The sequence below is a fragment of the Vigna unguiculata genome, chromosome 1, assembly GCF_004118075.2.
Source record: "Vigna unguiculata cultivar IT97K-499-35 chromosome 1, ASM411807v1, whole genome shotgun sequence".
NCBI classification, from domain to species: domain Eukaryota; kingdom Viridiplantae; phylum Streptophyta; class Magnoliopsida; order Fabales; family Fabaceae; genus Vigna; species Vigna unguiculata.
In genome coordinates this window covers 25,304,469-25,324,646 of record NC_040279.1, presented here as the reverse complement: position 1 = coordinate 25,324,646, position 20,178 = coordinate 25,304,469, and the positions used below count along the sequence as shown (strand labels likewise).

Here is a 20,178-nt window from a genome sequence, read left to right as displayed (position 1 = left end):
TGTAATACAACTTTATAAATTTAGATACTTTATTAATAAGTATCAATAGAATATCCTAAAATACCGACTACGAATATGTGTCAAACATAAATACTTGACCTAAATTGAAATTTACATAATTTATGCATAACCTTGTGATGGGTTTAAAAATATTGAAAATAGTAAAAGCAAAACAAAAAAACAATTTGAATTAATCTAATTTAAAATTGTTTATTTTTTAAAATAATTTCATTTAAATAAAATAATTCCAATTTATTAAAGTTAAATTTCTTTTATTTAAATAAAATATTTCAATTATCATCAAATATTAAAAATTATTTAAATATCAAATAATTATTAATAATTTAAAAATATCAACATTAATAATATCTTAAATTTATTTTAATTTGTATTATTTGTTATCAAAGTTCAACAAGATTTTTTCAATCGATATTAACAAAAAAAAGTTATCAACATCAGCTAAAATTACTTCAGTTAATATCAACAATTATTTATATACATTGATCAGAACTATGTTTACAATCAAATAATGACTAAATTAATGTTAGGACAAGTTTGTTTCTGCTCACATTCTTTGTTACGACACTAGAATAAATAACTTTATCCTGAAAACATATGAAGTATTACATTAGGCTCATAGAGAATTGTTTCGACTTACTAGACATCTATAGATTTTTGCACCAACTAGAGTTACCATAGAAAACTACTTTCACAGGTAGGAATCTTTGAGTGCGAGTTTACACTGATTTTGTAAACAAGACACTTTGCAGCAACCGATTTTCAAATCATTTGGAACTATTGATCTAAAAGCTCAATTTTTAGATCATGGACGAAAAATGTAAACTAGTACTGTGACAAACATTATACAAATTTATAAATTACCTGTCAGATACCTTAACAGTCAAATTGGAGTTCTACACAGGCGGTGTGAAGTATTATTATCAAGGACATGAGGACATCAGTGGTAGTAACCCTCTCTGCTTGCTCTCAATAACTCAAAAAAGACTAATTGATATTGCATACATAAACTCATCGCTTGCTATTCTCATCCCCTAGGTATTCATTTTTGCCAAAAGAAACGGCAGAAACAAAGATTTGAAATATGGGAGAAACTGTAAGAAAAGGAACCTGACAAAAGGCTAACGTTGGAATTCTACATCCGTGTCCCCCACTGCTGCCAAGAATCAACTAATAAAAACATAATGAATCATACATGCTAGCTATAAAATGCTTCAGTGCAGCAGCGTTAGCCCCAAAGATACAAAAGGCAGTTACTTAGATTTCTTTTGTATTTCAGAAACTCTTTGGCCCATAATTTTACAAACAGCTTCATCTTTTGGCTGAAGAAGTTTTAAAGCAGGGTGAACTTTGAGATCTCCCATTACTATTTTCTGGCCCACATCCAACTCACTTAAATCCACGTCAATATATGGGGGAATAATGTCAGCAGGGCACAAGTACTTAACGGTCCTTTTCACGGTATTCAAAGAAGCACCTGCCAAATTTGTAAAGTGATTAAAATATTCAACAAAGTAAAACATCATACACGCAACACAACAACGAACTAAACAAAATGTTTTGACAAGTAGGTGTCAAGCAATAAGGAAAAAATGTCGAATAATGAATCACGAACCATTCGCTTTGCATAAACAAATCTTACATTTGAATCATTTGAGCGAACTGATGTTCTACCATTCTAATAATAACTATCAACATCAGGCACTTTGATAAGACAATAGACTAAGTCAACTCTCATTTTTCAAATCTACAAGTTAAACAAGTATCCTGCGAGTCTCCAAATCATATTCTGAGCCGGTCTTTCCAGTATTTCTTCAAAAAAATTTAATAAATACTCATAAATTACAATTTCCCGGAGGATCCAAATTGTTCTTGATCTGAGTGAGTAAACATTTATCCAAGTATACAACAGTTGACTACAACTTACAAGGCAGAAACAGCATATTATTAAGAAAACAACTCAATTGAATTATAATAAAGGAGAACAAGAACAGAAAAAAATAAAAAAATAAAAACAGACGCATAATTAGACGATCTAGTAGTATACTCATAAACTTGCTCAAGATGAATTCAAGATCACTCGGACTACAAACAATACATGATAAAATATCAAATGCCCATATATAAGCAACTATCAGTCAGATTAAAATAGCACACACTACAAATAATAAAATTATGTAAAAAAGCATCCAGTTTACCCTACGCAGACATTATAAAGGATAAGCTTCAAAAACAGGCTTGTTATAGGAGGTTATTCTTCATAAAGAGCACTAAATCAATAAAAGTAGGGTTACATGATACCTAATCAACTAGTAGGCATTGCTTTAATGGTTACAATAACAAAAACAGCCTCTCCATTCAGACCTTACAATCGTAGGAGCCTCTTACACTTACTTGACCATAATAAAACTAAGCCTTAAGACATATTTATTTACCAATACCAACTACCATAAGCAAAAAGATTATCCATGTTCCACAGCACTTAGCCACACTTTTGGTATACATGCCACATGAAGAGACATCAGAACTCAAAATTATAACGAAAAAAGTCTATCACATTCACCACTTAGCATGAAGCCTACTACAATTAAATTCAAAATATCCAATGCTACAGATTTTCCAGCCAAATAGATAGAGTTTGGCCATGATAATTAGGTTTACAAATAAACTATGAAACTTTACCATCAACTCAAGCTTCTCTCCTGGCCTAAAAAATTTATGATACAGTATAGACAATTCAAGCAGAATAATTTACAATACAATAAAAAAGTTGATAAAATTATTAAGAGGCGATTCAAACTGTATGTGAAAATCATAAAGTTCCCCATATTTTGGTAAAGTTTTCTGTAAGCAGTTATGAAAAGCAAAAGTAAGATAAAATAAATTCAAGTTTTTCTCTAAGATAAAATCAACTTATGCAGGTCACGAGAAGTGAGATGGAAAAAACTTCAACTAATAGGAGAATCTAAATTAATTTTACGTTTTTAATTAATACCACAAAAAATTATCCACATAGAGCTAACCTTTCTTGAGTCCAGGCGATACATCATCTCCTCTGAAGACGAGAGGAACATCAACTTTCAACAAGGCGTGCGACGGAGCCCTTATAAAGGTCACATTCAACGGCGCGTCTGTGCCAGCTTTCAAATGAATCTGCGAAATTCTCAAATGTTCAATACAAACCATAATCAAATTTAACGCCACTCATTGTATGAGGAAATTCACAATCATAAATTCAGAAGTAGAGGATCAGTTATCAAATAAAAACGATGAATATAATACAATTAGAGAGAGAGAGAGAGAGAACATTGCGAGGCAAGACGCGAACGCTCTCAACGACGTCATCAGAGTCGAACTGCGTGCGGACTTCTAGGTGAAAGAGGCGGGAGAGGAAGAAGGACCGGCCGAGGTGGTTGACGAGTTTTCTGATCTGGTCGGTGCGGACGGAGATGAGGCGTTTGTTTCCGCCGTGCTGGCCATCTTCCTGCTCGAAGATAATGCTCGGCACGCGCCCGACGCGTCGCTCCTTCGCCGAAATGTTCTTCCCGGAGTCCGCGCGGGGAACGGCGAAGATCGTCTCATCGTGCTTGGGATCCGGGCGAGGAAAGCCGTCGAGGTACGTGAGCGGCTCCGGCAGGTGGAGGACGGCAGCGGCCGCGGATTGGGAGAAGTGGCGGCGGTGCGGGGAAAGTTTGGTGAAGATGTGGCGGGGTAGATACATAGTTTGGAGTGAAGGAATAAAGGGTTTAGAAGGGTTTTGTTTTGGGTTGTGACGCGAAGTGGCTGCGGTGCCTCTCTTGGTGATTCACTCACTAGCTAGCACCTGAACCAAATGTGGTGCTCCTCGCGTGACATACACGTGATCTCAAATCTAATACTAACCATTTTTTTTTCTTAAATATACTTGTAAAACAAAATATAGTCCAACTTAATTAATGACCGTTAATTTACTCAGAAAAAAATAAAAATAAATGATAGATTAGATTTGGTTACTTGCAGGACTAGCATAAGATTATTTTGTTTTCAAAATGAATCTCAAAATATGAAAACTGGCACCCTAATATTTGAATCATGTAAGATTTAATTTCTAACATGATAGCATGAGTTTATAATCTTACATGTCATTTAAAATTATGTTAACTTTTAAAAAATAATGATTAATGCTATAAATTAGTTTCTATTAAATGTCTGTTCGTGAAAACAAGTTTAAAAAGTACATTTCGCTTTGCATTTATACAACTTTTCACCATGCATAAAATATGAATGCACAACTTCAAATTCAAAAGTTAAACTTATAATTAACTTTTCTGTGGATAAACAATACATGATATATATTTTTTTTTCCATCTTTAGTTTTAAACATAAATTTCTGTAAATCAATTATGTACATTTTCATTGTAATTGTTTTCATCTTTTTAGTCTTAAAACATACGTTCCACATTCCTTAAAAGTTATATATTTTTCTTATGTTATTTAAATTTACATAAATTTAATGTGTGATTACAGAATATTTACTGGGATTAGAAAATTAAATACACTGTACTACTTCGTAACTCGTCAATTATAAATATTCCAAGCATAAAGTTAGTAATGTGAAAAAAAATTGTGAACATTATACCATATCAATACCAGTCTATTAAAAGTCTAAAACTATCCAAGAATTCATTTACCAGTACATTTTACTTAAGTATATTGAATTTCTTTATAAAATAAGAACTTGCTTATGACTTTTTGATTGTGACGTTTACTATAAATAGGAAAGGGGAAATATAAAATTTGTTCAAGTACTTAACACATTACACATTGCAAACTACTACAAACTCAGAATAAAAAGCACATTACAATGAACTAAGAATTAAAAAAACATTACAACAAAAATAACATAAGAAAAACAATAAAATAATGGCAAAAAAAATAATAAGCAATGACAGTAAATTTAGTAAGATTGCCCAGGCTTTGCAGTTTGAAAAATCCAGGCAAACTGATAAAACTATCTACGGTGTTGCGCTGGTCAGCAAAGAACCCTAAATTCCTACCTAGATCAACTATTGTCATTGCTCCCTAACTCCCTATTTCTGCTGGTTAGTACATTATAATCCATTCTCCAGTCACTGCCAGTTAAAAAGTCGAAATCCACTACCACTTCCTACATCCGTTGAATCCGATTCACTTCCCATTGTCTCGTCTGAGCTCTCACTTGGAAGGACTTTGATCCTGTCTGCATGTTCAACAATCCAATCAGTGAATTCGGGAGAGGCAGCCCATTCTGCTAGAGCCTGCTTAGTGGATTCTCTTGTGAACTCATCCCACTCTTGCTTTGTGAACTTCTTTCTGTTCCGGGTCTTGTGAAAGGTTGAATAATAATCCCGCCCCGTATGAATCCCAGGAGATTGTGATGAAATCCCAGAAGATGGTGTTACAACGCCTGCAGTAGACAATGAATCAAATAACATATTCACACCATTTTTGTTCTAACCAAAATATATATCCAGACACTCAGGTCTTTGAATAATAGTACCCACCAAAATTCATAATAAAAATTTGCCAAAAAAAAGTACACAAAAATTATAAGCAAGCAAAGTATGTTCGTTCTTTTGGAATTTAGACTGAGGGCCAATTTGAAAACACAACTCAATGCTGAAAATGGAAATAAATAATCCAGCACTGACTTATTTTGTGGTATTTGTTTAAATCATTCCAAAAAAGAAATAACTGAATGTGAAAAAGAAAAAGGAAATTTCCAACATATAACTTAAAGATCATCTTCACAAACAACTAAGTGCAAGAAATTTCCAAAATATTCGGAAGTAGATAAAAAAAATTCAAAAGATTGGACAATATGTAGCAATCACACATACAAGAAGACTGCAACAAGAAACAATACCTCTCACGGGAGAGTCAGTCCATGCCAAACTTCTAGGGCTATCCCACATTTTTCTTTTAGGGCTACTCCAAAGTTTTCCTTTAGGGGTTGACTTGCTAAGGAATTCTGCACGACCTCGTCTTCCTTTCACCCGTTGCAGGGAATAGTCATCATATCCTGAAGTTTCATACCTACATGAAATCGTAAAAGCATACATAGAAGTGAAAAGCTTGAAAGCTTTCAACTTGTTATCAATGACAGGAAAAAAAGATGCAAGTAAAATAAGTCCAGTATATGTTGATAGATCCCACTTTCTCCTTGTTCCTTTTGTTGGTTCAATAGACACTAATGAATCTTGAATCTAAGACCTCTACAATGTTCAACCTTTTAATCAGTGATCATTTCCAACAAGATGATTAAATTCTATTAAATTCTTCAAAAGCAAAATATAAAAAAATGCATGAAAACATCCAAAATGCCTTATTAACAAATGGTCAGAATTGTGACAATCCTCTAATCTAATGTTCCTCGGACAAAACTACCATGACCAATCAAAAGCAGAACATACAAAAACTCCCTTGCTTTTTGAAAGTGAAAGGCGAATCATGCAAATATGGCCAACATGTCCAGCAGACAATATTCTACATCAATAAAAAAAAATAAAGCAGAAAGAGAAGTCATACTTACCATCCATGAAGCCATTTTGTGGCAGAAAAAAGTTTGCAAACAATTCCGCAAGAGATCAAAGCTCCAATAGATAGAAGAGGATCAAGAGTGCTCTGAAAGAGAAATGAAAATTAGAATAAACAGGGAAATGAACATTATCCGTCAGAGTATGTGGCCAACCAAAATGGTGAAATATCACACTACAAGAGGGTTTTAATTAAAAATAAGTTAAATTTTAACACAGATAAATATAACCATCTCATCGCAATCTGAAGTAGTCATGCATTCAACAGAATTTAGTGTGCAAATCAGGTGAAAGCAGTGGCATTGTTTCCAAAATATGCCACAAACACAAAAGTTAACAATCTATATATAGTCTACACTATTTTTATTTTAAAACTTATCATTGCAGAAATTTTAAAATTAATGATAAATATTCTCTCTCTCTGTATGTGTGTGTGTGTGTGTGTATATATATATATATATATGAGAGTGTGTATGTGTGTGTGTGCATTATGTGTAACTTATTTTCACTGTTCGGTTGTCAAAATACTCATTAACTACTATATTTCCTTTACTTTTAAATCCAAAAGAAGCAGACCATTTTGCAGTTTATATTATATATTCAATTTTCTTATATTTTATCTGTTTTTACTTAAAATATTTTGAAACTTTAACTGTATTCTACCTGAATGAACATATAAAATTATTCCAAAAGTCAAATATTGTATCTTTTATTGATTTGTTAAGCTTAATTTATGTTGTAAATTTAGAGTATACCAAACTATGACTCCTTTAAAAGCTATTTTCAAAGATAAAAAGCAAAAATTAGAATACTTGATGCAAACCTGTATTCTACCTGAATGAACATATAAAACTATTCCAGAAGCCAAATATTGTATATCTTATTCATTTGCCAAGCTTAATATATGCTGTAAATTTAAAGTATACCAAACTATGACTCCTTTAAAATATATTTTAAAATATTAAAAGCAAAAATGATAATACTTGATGCAGACCTGTAAAATGAAAGTGGTTCCAATAATGCGCATTGCCCATTTCACAAACTGAGCAACCCCAGCATCCACACTACCATCTTCTTTTGAAATTACAAACCTCCTAACAATCCAGTAGCCTAAAGCAGCTCCAGCTAATATGATGCCCAGTATTACAAAAATAGCAACCTGAAAAGCATCAAGGGAAATTAGTTAACGAGAAAATTGAAGATGTTTGATAAACAGGCAATCACTAAAATTATGACCAACATTTGATAATACATGTCCAACAGACAAGCAAACCCGGCTAGCATTCCATAAATCATTAAAAACTATGCCGCCAAAAAGGGGAAGAGAGTGTGTGAAAAGGGATAGGTAAAGAGGAAGTGAGTAACTACAGATCAGGGACTAACCATTAATGTTTGAAGATGTTTGATAAACATGCAATCACTAAAAATATGGCCAACAGTTGATAATATATGTCCAACAGACAAGCAAAGCTGGCTAGCATTCCATAAATCATTAAATATTATGCCGCCAAATGGGGGAGAGAGTGTGTGAAAAGGGAGAGGTAAAGGGGAAGTGAGTAACTACAGATCAGGGACTAACCATTAGTGTTTGGTGATTGATGGTTCGCACACCAGGGCAACAAGGATATATAAAAATGATTATATAGTCTCAGAAAACCAAATTACTATACTGGAAAAGACAAAGCCATTGCCACCTCTTTAGTAGCTATTTTCTGTTGACCAAAAGCTTTTTTAGCTAAGCGAAAGAGAAATAAAAATGTACCAAAAGTTATTCTAAATGGACAAAAAAGATAGCACAACATATTGTAAAGATCAGAAACAAAGTCTGGAAATATTTAAAAGAATTATTCAATGAAAGTGAAAACATAATGTTTCAAATGAGTTCCAAAATGTTAGCTTATCATTCATTAGAAATATACGTGTAGGTATGAGAAAAAAAATGTAACAAAAAGGATCAGAAATAAAGACTACAAAGTAGTGGTTAGTTTTCAAGATGTATTGTCTAATGCACCGATTTATATAAAGTAGAAATGGACTAGTATACTTACTGGATTGTACATCTCTTCACTCATCCCAAGACTCTGAAAAATAGAATTTAAGATCAAAGAGAATTGGTGCAAAAGGAATGATCCAGCTCCAACCTGAACAACACAGGTAATAATGTCAAGACCAATAATTTTGCCATGAAACATGAAAATCTGCAAGTGAACAATGGTCAGAAATAAAATCAAACTCACCACTGATCCGTAGATGGTAAGGTAAAAGATATTTTTCCTTCCAGTCGGCATTAATTTCATGCCCTACATTATAATAAGAAATTAGTTAAAAACATGTCAAACAATCGAGGAAAATTTGGAAGCATAAAATGGAATTCAAATATGATACGAGAGTAATTTATATAATTAGATACCTGAAAAAGAAGGATAATAATGACAAGAAAGATCCCTATAGCCATCGAAGTGCTATAATAAAACGGAACCCAACTGCTAACAATTGGAGCCAACAACAGCAGTATCAATCCCACTGCAAGACAAACCAGGCGCCATTGCTGAAAATCTGCAACATATTTTAAAAACATACAAAAATTAGCACCAAAAGTATAACAAAAAAATCACAAAGAGAAGACACAACAAAAGAACAATCCCCCTATCCCCACCTGCCCAAGTTTTTAAGGTGGAACAAACTAACCTTCTTCAAGAGCAACCGTAACCGAATCCAATATTTCTCCATTGATCTTCACATCAACATATCTAGTTTCAAATGGTGACATAACAGCATTCCAGACCCCTTTCTGTACACTCCTCCACTCATCTTTCTCACATTGACACCACCCAAGCGTATTATTCCTGAACATAGTAAATTAGAAATGGGAACCTCCATAGATTAGCTGAAACAATAATACCGACAGTGTACGTGCCAAACGTGCACTTGAGCGAAGTAGATACAGCGACAACAAAAAAAAAAAAAAAAAAAAAAAAAAAAAAACAAGGTATAATTGCATTTTCCTCCCCTATTCACGATCTCATGAATTTCGCCTCCCCATTTTTTTGTGTATTTAATCCTCCAAGTATTCTAATAATTCAATTGTGATTGACCTATAACACGACATCCAATAATTAAAGAAATATTGATACATGACACGACACTAGTTTGCACTGTCACGACAAAGATATTGTGTACCAAATTAGAGTACCAGGATAAATGATGGGACGAAATTCGCAAAATTGACGAAGTATAGGATAGAAAATACAATCAAGCAGCCAATAAATAAATAAACAATCCTCAACTCCATTTTTTGTTCTTACCTGTGAAAACAAACCTGAATTTTGCCATGCAACTTTTCCGGAATCGAAGCGGAGGGAGCCAAAGTAACATGAAACGAATTAGCAAAGCTCCCAAGTTTCACTCTCGAGAGGCCGGAAACTCGAACACGCTCGCATCGCAAAGCGTCTTTAGCACCTCGAGAACCCGAAAGCACGGAAGGTGAAAACTCCAAAACCGGCTTTTCAACATCCACACCTGCAGTAATGACAACCAGTAAGAACCGGCATTTGGAAAAGGAAGCTAAGAATTCAAAAAACGAAGGTTTTGCAGTGGAATTTGAAAGGGACCGAAGAAACCCTAGGAAGTATCACTGTGTTTATGAAAATGGTGTTTGAGAGAGGGTGGTTCTGACCTTTGAGTGTGAGAGGGTTATTGTGGGGATCCGAGAGTGAAGAAGAGAAGAAGAAAAAGAAAAAGAAAAGAAGAAAACAGAGGGAAGAGTGGAAAGATCCCATAGATATGTGATTGGAGCCTCTGAAGCAAGACGCTCCGCACCGCGCTCTTTGCTATTCGATTTCTGCTTCCTCTGCTGTTAAGTCACAAGACATGGTTTCATAGATTTGGGTCTCGTTCATTCTGCTTATATATCAAATACATTAAGATATACTAGGGTAAACACAGGCGCTATCGCGCCTGTGTGTATTTTTTAAATATGAATGATATTATATTAGTAGATAATAATAGTATAATGTTATTAAGTTAATATATAAAATAAATGTATATTTATTAAAAATAAAATGAAATAAATAGAGAGAATAATTGTTGATGAATAAAAAAAAGATAAACAATTTTATAAAAAATAGATAAAAATAATTATTAATTTTAAAAAATTAATAAATAATAATATTGTAAAGGGTATATTTGGTATTATGAAATGTGGACACAAAAGAGAGAATCCTCTTTATATATTGTTATAGATATTAATTAGTATCTTATGAGACAATGATGGTTATGTGTGATTTATAATTTTTATTAAATATTACGAATATAAATTATTAAATTTGTTAAACTATAAATTTTATTTTTAAATACTGAAATCAGTCGAATTAATTACTTTTATTAACACCTAAGAATAAATTATATATATATATATATATATATATATATATATATATTAATTAGAGAAAAGAATTGATTTTTTACAGCGTTGCGTTGTTTTGAGGCAACAATGGTTTTTGCTTACGCGGGGACTGATTTTGGAAATGCGTAGAGGATACGTAACGTTGAGGTACTATACAGCTACAAACATTCAAAATTATACTCATTGCACAGAAAATTACTATCTCCTTTCTTTGTAAGCTATTTTTATGAAAATTAAGAAATATAATAAATTTATTTAATTGTAGTAAAATATTTATAATTTTTTATATCATATAATATGTACCTATGAATTGAAGATCGGATAATAGCATGAATCATATAAAAAATTAAAATTGATTTAAACAATTAAAACAAGAAGAAAATTCTTTGAAAATGTGACCTTTTGGTAGAAAGAGTCAATAATAAAATTACTGGAGAGCTGTGCTACTTTGGAGTGATGAAGGGACGTCATATTAATAAGGTGTAATTATTTAAAGTTTAAGTATATTTTTAATTCATGTAAATATGACAGTCTATTTTTAATTATTATAAAAATTATTTAAATTTAAATATATTTTTAATTCATGTAGATATGACGATCAATCTTTAAATATTATAAAAATTATTTAAAGTTTAAATCTAGTTTTAGTTCATTAAAATAGTATTCATATTATTTATAGTTAGTTTAACATTAACAATGAAATATATTATTTAATGTAATTAAAGTAAATAAAACAGTAATATTGATTCAGACAAGTGGTATATTTATACTTTTTTAGTGTGCAGTTTGAATATTGGTGATTTTACTTTGCTTATGGGATAAAACATTTTGGAGGGAAATAGAGACATTGCGTGGCCGGGAGATTTTTTACGGTATAAAATTATTAAAACTAAAATGTCTCCATCAAAAAGAAGCTTCCAAAAAACATTTTTAACTTATAAGACTTTTTTTCTTTAAATATTTGAAATAATTTTAAAAAATAAAATATATATATATATATATATATATATAATAATTCTATATTAATTTACTTCAACCATCAATGGTTCATCTAATTCTTCTAAACTTACAAATTCTACCAAAAATATTTTTTAGGTATAATTACTGATTTGGTATCTCAACTTTTTGATTAAGTTCAATTTGATATTCAATAGTACCCTAATTATCTAAAGAGATTCAATTTGGTCATCTCCGTTAAGTTGGAGTTAACATCGTGTCCGTATAGGACACGTGTCAAGTTATGAAATTTTTATTTTTTTTATTTTATTTTTTTTATTATTTAAAAAAAATAAAAAATTTTAAAAACTGCCACGTGTCAGTTTATCATCGTGCCACGTGACAGCTTACAATCATGATACGTGGCAGTGGTAATAGTTGTTTTCAATTTAGTACCCCAATTTAAATTTTTAGTTCAATTTAATACTCAAATTTTTTAAAATGTTCCAATTTCGTCCGTTCCAATTTAAAACAAATTAGTAACTAAGTTTAATTATAACTTATATATACATGTTAAAATAATTGTTTTGAATTTACATATCAAATCACTAAACTTAAATATTCAAATTATTTTATTTTTTACAAGTGTAAAAAATTTCATGTGTAAAAAATTACAAAGGTTAAAATGTAAAAAATGAAATAATTTAAGTATTTAGGTGGTAATAGTTGTTTTCAATTTAGTATCCCAATTTAAATTTTTTGTTCAATTTAGTACTCCAATTTTTTAAAATGTTCCAATTTCGTCCGTTCAAATTTAAAACAAATTAGTAACTAAGTTTAATTATAACTTATATATACATGTTAAAAAAGTTGTTTTGAATTTATATATCAAATCACTACACTTAAATATCCAAATTATTTTATTTTTTACAAGTATAAAAAAGAATTGTGTAAAAAATTTCATGTGTAAAAAATTACAAAGGTTGAAATGTAAAAAATAAAATAATTTAAGTATTTAGGTGAAATGATTTGATGTATATATTAGAAAAAGTTATTGTAACATGTTTATATAAGTTGTAATTAAGCTTATTTACTAATTTGGTCTCAAATTGGAGATGACGAAATTTGATCATTTTAAAAAATTTGGTTATTAAATTGAACTAAAAATTTAAATTGGGGTACTAAATTGGAAACAACTATTACAATTGTCACATGTCATGATTGTAAGCTGCCACGTGACACGATGATAAACTGACACATGGCAGTTTTTAATTTTTTTGAAAAAAAAAATTTAAAAAAAAAATTAAAAAGTAATTTTTTAAAAAAAAATTAAAAAAAATTAAAAAATTAATGGCTTGACACGTGTTATGTACGATCACGATGTTTGCTTCAACTTAACAGAGAGGACCAAATTAAATCTCTTTAGATTATTGGGGTACTAAATTGAACAAACTAAAAGTATGGGTACCAAATTGAACTTAACCAAAAAGTTGGGGTACCAAATCAATAATTATACCTATTTTTTACTTAATTATCTTTTTGAAGTCATTTTAGTAAAATCTCAAGTATTTTCTTAATTGTTTTTTTCAAGTAACTATCTTATGTATTTATTTGAGAAGGTTATTTAGACGTTGTATTTATTCTAAGATTTTACAAACTACAATATCTTAGATAGATTTTAAAAAATGCGGAGAGGTTTTACTCGGTGGATGTAACATCTCATTTAAAAGTCCAAACCATCCAACAAAATATTTCATATCTGATAGTTTACATCATAAAACTTAAACATATAAATACCATATTACAGTCATTCCACAAAGTCAAATAAACTGAAATACAATTTTATATACAAAATTGCCTAAGAGTTTTCAAAAGAAGTCATAATTCTTATATAAATTATCTAGATACAACTACTCTACAACATCTCTTCTACCTTCTTGCATTGAACCAACAGTAGAATCTTCAACTACTCACATCAATCAAGTGAACATAGCAAAAGAGAAAGAGACACCAAAACAACAAATACAAAAGAATGGTAAGCTAATGAATTTTTAAAGAATTAACTCAATTCATAATGTAACAACATAAATCATACCCAAACAATTAGTTATTTACATGCAACTATATAAAACTAAGACTCAATTTATCCATATACATGCACTGAGGTTGGATTCAGATAGTTGTGCACTTGTAGTGGCATCTCATACTCTGCAGAGCAACAAATAAAGAGTAAAACTCTACCACACACAAGGTTAGTTTGTTAACACCTTTGGTCAAGAAAAAAACCCTAGACTAGGACCTTCTACTCTTCTCACCACATACCTCATTCCTCTCTATTTGAGAATTTGAATGGTTATTAGAGCATTGGGATAATTGTCAAGACAATCCTCACTTCAATACATACAGTACGACAGTTCGTAACTAATTCTTCTTGAATTAGTATTAATACATCTAATTCTCATATAAAATACTAAACAATCACACAGAATTGCAAAACTTCTCAATTTAAAATCAACCAAAATTCAAAATAGGTATCCATACACTCGCTCAACAAACATATCATCTTGTTGGGCGAAGAGTACATTTTTGCTTAGCGACAGGTTGCTCGCCCAACGAGTATGTCACTAGAGATCCAGAGGAAAATTATTCAATTTAATCGCCTAGCAAGTAAATGCTTGCCCAACGACCTCCAAACTAGAGAATCCCTAACGTGAAATTCGCCCAGCGAGCAAATGGTCACCCAGTGAATTTTGAATCAGTGACTTCCTTATGTGAAGCTCGTCCAACGAGTAAAGACTCGCCTAGTGGGTCTGCATAATTCTACAAAATTTGAATTTTGCAAAATTTTACATTCCTAAAGCATTTCTAAACTTTCCTCATAAACTTCACAGATACCCAACATACATCACACTCAAATTTATACCAGACATCCATACCATATAACTCCAATTGCAATACAAGATTTCAACATTTTCAAACAACTTCATTCTAACATCCACAACTTTCACACATCACAAACAATACCACATCTCATATACCTCAATCAATCACAAAATAATCACACAATCTGCAGTTCTAACAGGTTCATGAATTAAGACATAGAAATTAGCTTCTCTTACCTGTGATACTACATAGACAAATCAAATAGAGTATCAAATCCCTTCACAACCTAACAGAGTCCTCAACTCAACCTAGAAACAACAAGAACATTATCAAAGCACATCATTAAAACCATTTATCAATGGAAAAACATGAAGGAAGCTCAAAGAACACATGCAGTTTGAAATTCTCTACATACATAAAAATCTAAACTAAATCAGAGAAAAGAGCCAAAAATCAATTTACTCTGCTTGAGAAATTGATCGGGCAGAAACAGAGAGCTCGCCTCAGGGATCCCTAGTTGTCTATGATCGTCAAATAGAGGAACACAAACGTGAGATTTTTAGAGGAAAGACAGAGAGTATTGAAGGAACGATTTCTAGAAATATTAAGTGTTTATAACTAATGAAACCCGTTTTTAGATTTTCTATTTATACTTAAGAAATTTAATAACAAATTAATCGAATTTCATTATTTTTAAACACTTATCCATTTTAAACTACCATTTCGTAGGTTCTAATAGTGTGTGAGTTGATGTAATTTTTAAAATACTTTTCTAATTAATATATCTTATCTTTGTGTTTCGATATATAATTTTACCATTTGTAAGATATTCAAATATATTAAGTTTGAATTGATCTTATTTCTAATTATTTTTTTCATATTTCAAATGCATTATTTGAATAAGGCAATTCAAATATAATGAATATTAATTTTGTTATTGGATAAAGTATTTTAAATATACCAAATTTTAAATAATTATTTAAATGTCAAATCATTGTTAAAATTAATATATATCAATATTGATTATCTTTTATGGTTGATCTTGATTCATGTTATTTTTTTTGTCAAAGTTCTTCGAGATTTTTTTAATTTTATAATTACAAAAGAATTTTCAATTTACGCTAAATGAGGTTTGAGCCAAATCAACATAAACTAATTCATCTCAATATTTGTCCAAGGTTGACTCGAATTTACTTTCGGCTTAGACTAACTCGTTTGGACCTTTAACCTGATTCATCTTGACCTTCAAGTTAGACCGGCCAACTCAACTCGACCATCTCAGGTCGACTCAACTCGACCTTTGGCCAAAGCCAAATCGACTTGACATTTAGTTGGTGTCAACTCGTCTCAACCTTTTACCAAGAATTCTTGACCCTGGTGTCGGGACAACTCGTCTTGACCCTCAGCTCAGGTCAGCTTGTCTATGACTCTACCTTGGGTCTGAATCAAATCAACTTGACCTTTGGTCCAAGATGAATTGGCTCGACGTTCAGTCGAGATCGAATCAACTCAATTAGGTCGAATTAATACTTAATTTTGTAAAAATATTTACATTTAATCAGTTTTAATCTTATAGAAAATGAATTAAAAATTATTTTAAATATTAAAACAAATTTTGACAAAATTGAATCACACATAAGTATGAACTAAATTGAATCAATAAGACATATATGTGGACTAAATTGAAATCAAAATAATGACATTTGACAATGACACATAACATAGCCCTACCACATGGCAGTGACAATGTCAAATGTCACATACAAGGACGTGACACATGGTAATAATTTTTTTTGCAAAAAAAAAAAAAAAAAAAAAACACAATTTGACATGTGGCATGTCATTAACGATGTTATTCATTTTTGTTTGAAAGAGACCTAATTGAGATACTTTTTCAAACGTTTTGATGCAATTGACACTTTTTAAAGCAGGGAACAAATTGACACACCCTTACCAAAGTGGGTACCATTCGAGTAATTAAACCTTAAATTATTAGTAAGAGTCAAGGGTCATTTTCCAATAACAAAGGTTTTGTTACAATTAGTAGGGGAAATTAATTCTTCTAAGAAGGATTCATGAATGAAACTTGTCTACAATCAAAAGTCATATGATCAGTAATACCTAAATTAATTATCCATGCACTATTATCAATGATCTTTGCCTTGGTTGCTGCTGCCGTGAAATTTTTTCTTCATTGATCTCGACTATGATCCCACTGTTATGGGTATCCGTTAAGTTCAATACAACAACTTTTAATGTGTCCTTGTTGATTGCAGTAAGTGAATTTAAACTTAGACTTATTTGTATTTGAGTTGGCTTTAGGGTGATTTCCTTTTATTTGACCTTGCCAATTTCGATTTCGAACTATCATTGTTGTGTTATCAAGGCTTTCAAATTCACCTTTCAAATTTACTCGACTTATTGTCTCTCGATGAATTAATGCATAAGAATTCTTCGAACCTGGGATAGGTTCTGATAGACTCCTCCTCAAGCTAGATTGGGCCAAAGCTTGAAATGGTGACTATGGTGGATGTGGATTCGCGGAAGCTTGGTGTTGAGATAAAATGGATCTCGATTTTGGTGATTTAATGGTGGGATGAAGATTGTTTGTGAAGCTCTAAGAGAGGTTAGGCCAACTCTAGAGAAATGGATGTTAGAGGGACCTCTTGGGATGCTCTAGCAAGTGACTAAGAAGTATGGCTCAAAAATAATTTTGGCAGCATAACATTATCATTCTCAAAGTGCCAAATACATGGGGGGACACCTCTATTTATAGAGTAAGGTGTTTCCAAAATGGTTCAAACCCTAAAATGCTAACATGCACCAAAACCCTAAAAATGCTATCTTGGTGGAGGAGAGTTTGACATGTGACAATCCTCACTCTCACAAAACAAACCACTCATGTGTTGTCATGTGGAAAGCTACTTTATGAAAAGCTTCTTCAATAGGACAATGACACATGGCCACTACCTTTATAAGAGAACTCTCCATTAAATAGCTTGCCATGTGGTACATGTGGGATGCTTTTCCTAAGCTAGCTTGATTAACATAAGTAAACATCAAAGAGTTGCTTAAGCTAGGTGCATATGATGTTCCCTACTTAAGCAAGATTGTTTTTAAAACCCTACACTACAGGGCCCTTAATACAAGGCCTTTAAAGGAAAACCTACACTACATAACCCTTAATACAAGGTCTAAAAATGCTCAATGATGGCCCAAGTGAAAATGAGTTTAGCTTCACCTTGACTAGATGTTGCTAACTCTTCTTGAATTTGCTTAGCCATGCTTCTTATGATTAGATCCTTAGCTAAGGGTGTGCCATCAGGTTCTTTGCATAAAATCTATCCACAGATTTGTTCAAACTCACCATCTAGTCCAATAAGAAATATATGCACCCTTAGTCGTCCAACAAATTTTATATAAGTTGTAACATCTTCAAGATCTTTCATGACTACCTTATCACAATGATCTAATTCTTAGAAAATTTATATCAATTCTCCATAGTGACCTACCACTTTGTTTGGCGGTGAAGGCCTTTTGATTTAAAGTAAAGATTTATAACTCATCATTTCTATCGTAAAATGCCTTAGATAATGCACTCTGGATTTCATGCGTAGTGGCTAAGCGTAAATAACGCTTCATAATTGTTTGCCTCATGGATAACAACAACCACCTATTCACCTTTTAATTCTCCACATACCATTTATCATAACCATGATCTTTTTCTATAGGTTACTTATCTTTTCCACAAATATATGAGAGTTTTTCCCTCTTTGCAATATGCGTTTCCATTTTTTGTGACCATATGTCATAATTTATTTCACCAAGAATGAATCCATAATTGAAAGCACTCTTAGATTGAATGATGATATGAATTGATGTAGACCTAGACGATTTGGATGCATATAGTTCATCAAACATCTTATAGGTTCACACTTCACAAAATGGTTTTAAAAATAGTAAGAACGTGGTGGGTCAAACTTAAAGAAAGGGGCTCTAATGGAAAATGGTTTTAAGCTTGTATATATGATTACAAAGACTACATACATACATACACACACACACACACATATATATATATATATATATATATATATATATATATATAAATAAATAACAAATAGCAAAGATATATCTTTGAAAACAATGATTCAATATCTATAATTAAGATAATCTCTATAATTCATCCGGAAAACTATATAATGCAACAAATCAATCTATATTTTATAATTTACAATATAGTGAATTAATAAAAAATATCAACAACTAGTGTTTAAGGTTGGTTACATTTGAGGCGACAAAAACATTTTTCGTGTTTTAGAATGGGGATTGGGGTTTTGGGTTCTTATTGACACATTGGAAATTGGAGTTTTTATCAAATTGATTGGATTGTGCTTGTCATTAAGGGAAGATGCTTACTAAGTTTAAGACCAAAAGTAATAGAGTGAAGGACTCTGTTTCCACAGCAAGAGACCCTGGATCCTTACGAGTCTTCATAGTTACGTGATCCAACTATGGGATTACCGAATGAGGACTCTTATATAAAAATTTGATGAGCATGATTGTCCAATCATGCAGGGAGAAACTTCAATGACCATGGAGGGAGAAAGGAGCCCCACGTAAAAGGAAGAAGATAAGGGATTCAAATAGGAAAGGAAGCCTCTGACAATGATATGTAAACAATGCAAAAGTCACATTGGAGTGTCTTAACACTATTGAGTGAGAGAGACTATATCCAATTATTTACAATGTTAGGAGACCATACAAAGACAAAGTTTTGAACAAGAACCAATTCCAAGTTTCTATTATAATCGAAGGATAAAAACATTTGATTTTTTTTTACAATGAATTTTGCAATTTCTACATGTGACGTGAAAGCAAACAATTTTCATGCGTCTATGACACATGTAAGTGTGTGTTTGATTTTTAGTTTGGGAGCTCAAACCCAAGTTTACTTTACATTAAAAGTTATAAATGATGTTTGACAAATTTTTGTTATATTCATTGAGCTCCAAATGTGGGTTGTTTTCAAAGCAAAATCATAAAAATTATTACGTTGAATGAATTTTTCAGTTTTATTTCGACGAAGTTAACTTTTCTAACCGAATCTAAAGACACCCTAAAATATTGAAAACATGGGCTTAATGTTGAAGGGCTCAACGACGTTTAGTGGCCTGACTTTAGATTTCAAAACTTGATTAGCCAACATGACATTGTAGTATAATATCTTTGTACTTAGAAGCAATTGGTAATGGAAAACAAGATTTGGTTTATGGATGGGTGTGTTCAAAGAAGAAAGAGAAAGGAAGATATTTTCATTAAGAAAAAAAAGAAAAAAAAAGTGAAAATATATTTGCTTATTTTTTTTTAAGATATTTATAT

The 20,178-nt window shown here is 31.5% G+C and overlaps 2 protein-coding genes across 2 annotated transcripts; both read right to left on the bottom strand.

Moving 5' to 3' along the window:
• Positions 1–857: 857 nt before the first annotated feature.
• Positions 858–3,830, bottom strand: LOC114192327 (50S ribosomal protein L25). The gene is made up of 3 exons (XM_028082055.1): positions 3,326–3,830; positions 3,042–3,171; positions 858–1,495 (listed from the first exon to the last, which is right to left on the bottom strand). The coding sequence occupies exons 1-3, from the start codon at positions 3,737–3,739 to the stop codon at positions 1,272–1,274; spliced, it is 768 nt and encodes a 255-aa protein (XP_027937856.1). The 5' UTR covers positions 3,740–3,830; the 3' UTR covers positions 858–1,271.
• A 938-nt stretch (positions 3,831–4,768) lies between these two features.
• Positions 4,769–10,455, bottom strand: LOC114162821. The gene is made up of 10 exons (XM_028046803.1): positions 10,249–10,455; positions 9,878–10,091; positions 9,261–9,418; positions 8,983–9,128; positions 8,810–8,872; positions 8,621–8,713; positions 7,567–7,731; positions 6,569–6,660; positions 5,903–6,072; positions 4,769–5,443 (listed from the first exon to the last, which is right to left on the bottom strand). The coding sequence occupies exons 1-10, from the start codon at positions 10,349–10,351 to the stop codon at positions 5,127–5,129; spliced, it is 1,521 nt and encodes a 506-aa protein (XP_027902604.1). The 5' UTR covers positions 10,352–10,455; the 3' UTR covers positions 4,769–5,126.
• Positions 10,456–20,178: the final 9,723 nt, after the last annotated feature.

What these genes read in the sequence shown, in the direction of transcription:
- LOC114192327 (XM_028082055.1), bottom strand. Translation starts at nt 3,739, where the DNA reads ATGTATCTACCCCGCCACATCTTCACCAAACTTTCCCCGCACCGCCGC. An exon ending in TTCGCGTCTTGCCTCGCAAT is followed by an intron (nt 3,172 to 3,325) that starts GTTCTCTCTCTC and finishes AGAATTTCGCAG; the next exon opens with ATTCATTTGAAAGCTGGCAC. An exon ending in ATCGCCTGGACTCAAGAAAG is followed by an intron (nt 1,496 to 3,041) that starts GTTAGCTCTATG and finishes CAAATTTGGCAG; the next exon opens with GTGCTTCTTTGAATACCGTG.
- LOC114162821 (XM_028046803.1), bottom strand. Translation starts at nt 10,351, where the DNA reads ATGGGATCTTTCCACTCTTCCCTCTGTTTTCTTCTTTTCTTTTTCTTT. An exon ending in TAACCCTCTCACACTCAAAG is followed by an intron (nt 10,092 to 10,248) that starts GTCAGAACCACC and finishes TCATTACTGCAG; the next exon opens with GTGTGGATGTTGAAAAGCCG. An exon ending in TTACCATCTACGGATCAGTG is followed by an intron (nt 8,714 to 8,809) that starts GTGAGTTTGATT and finishes TGTGTTGTTCAG; the next exon opens with GTTGGAGCTGGATCATTCCT.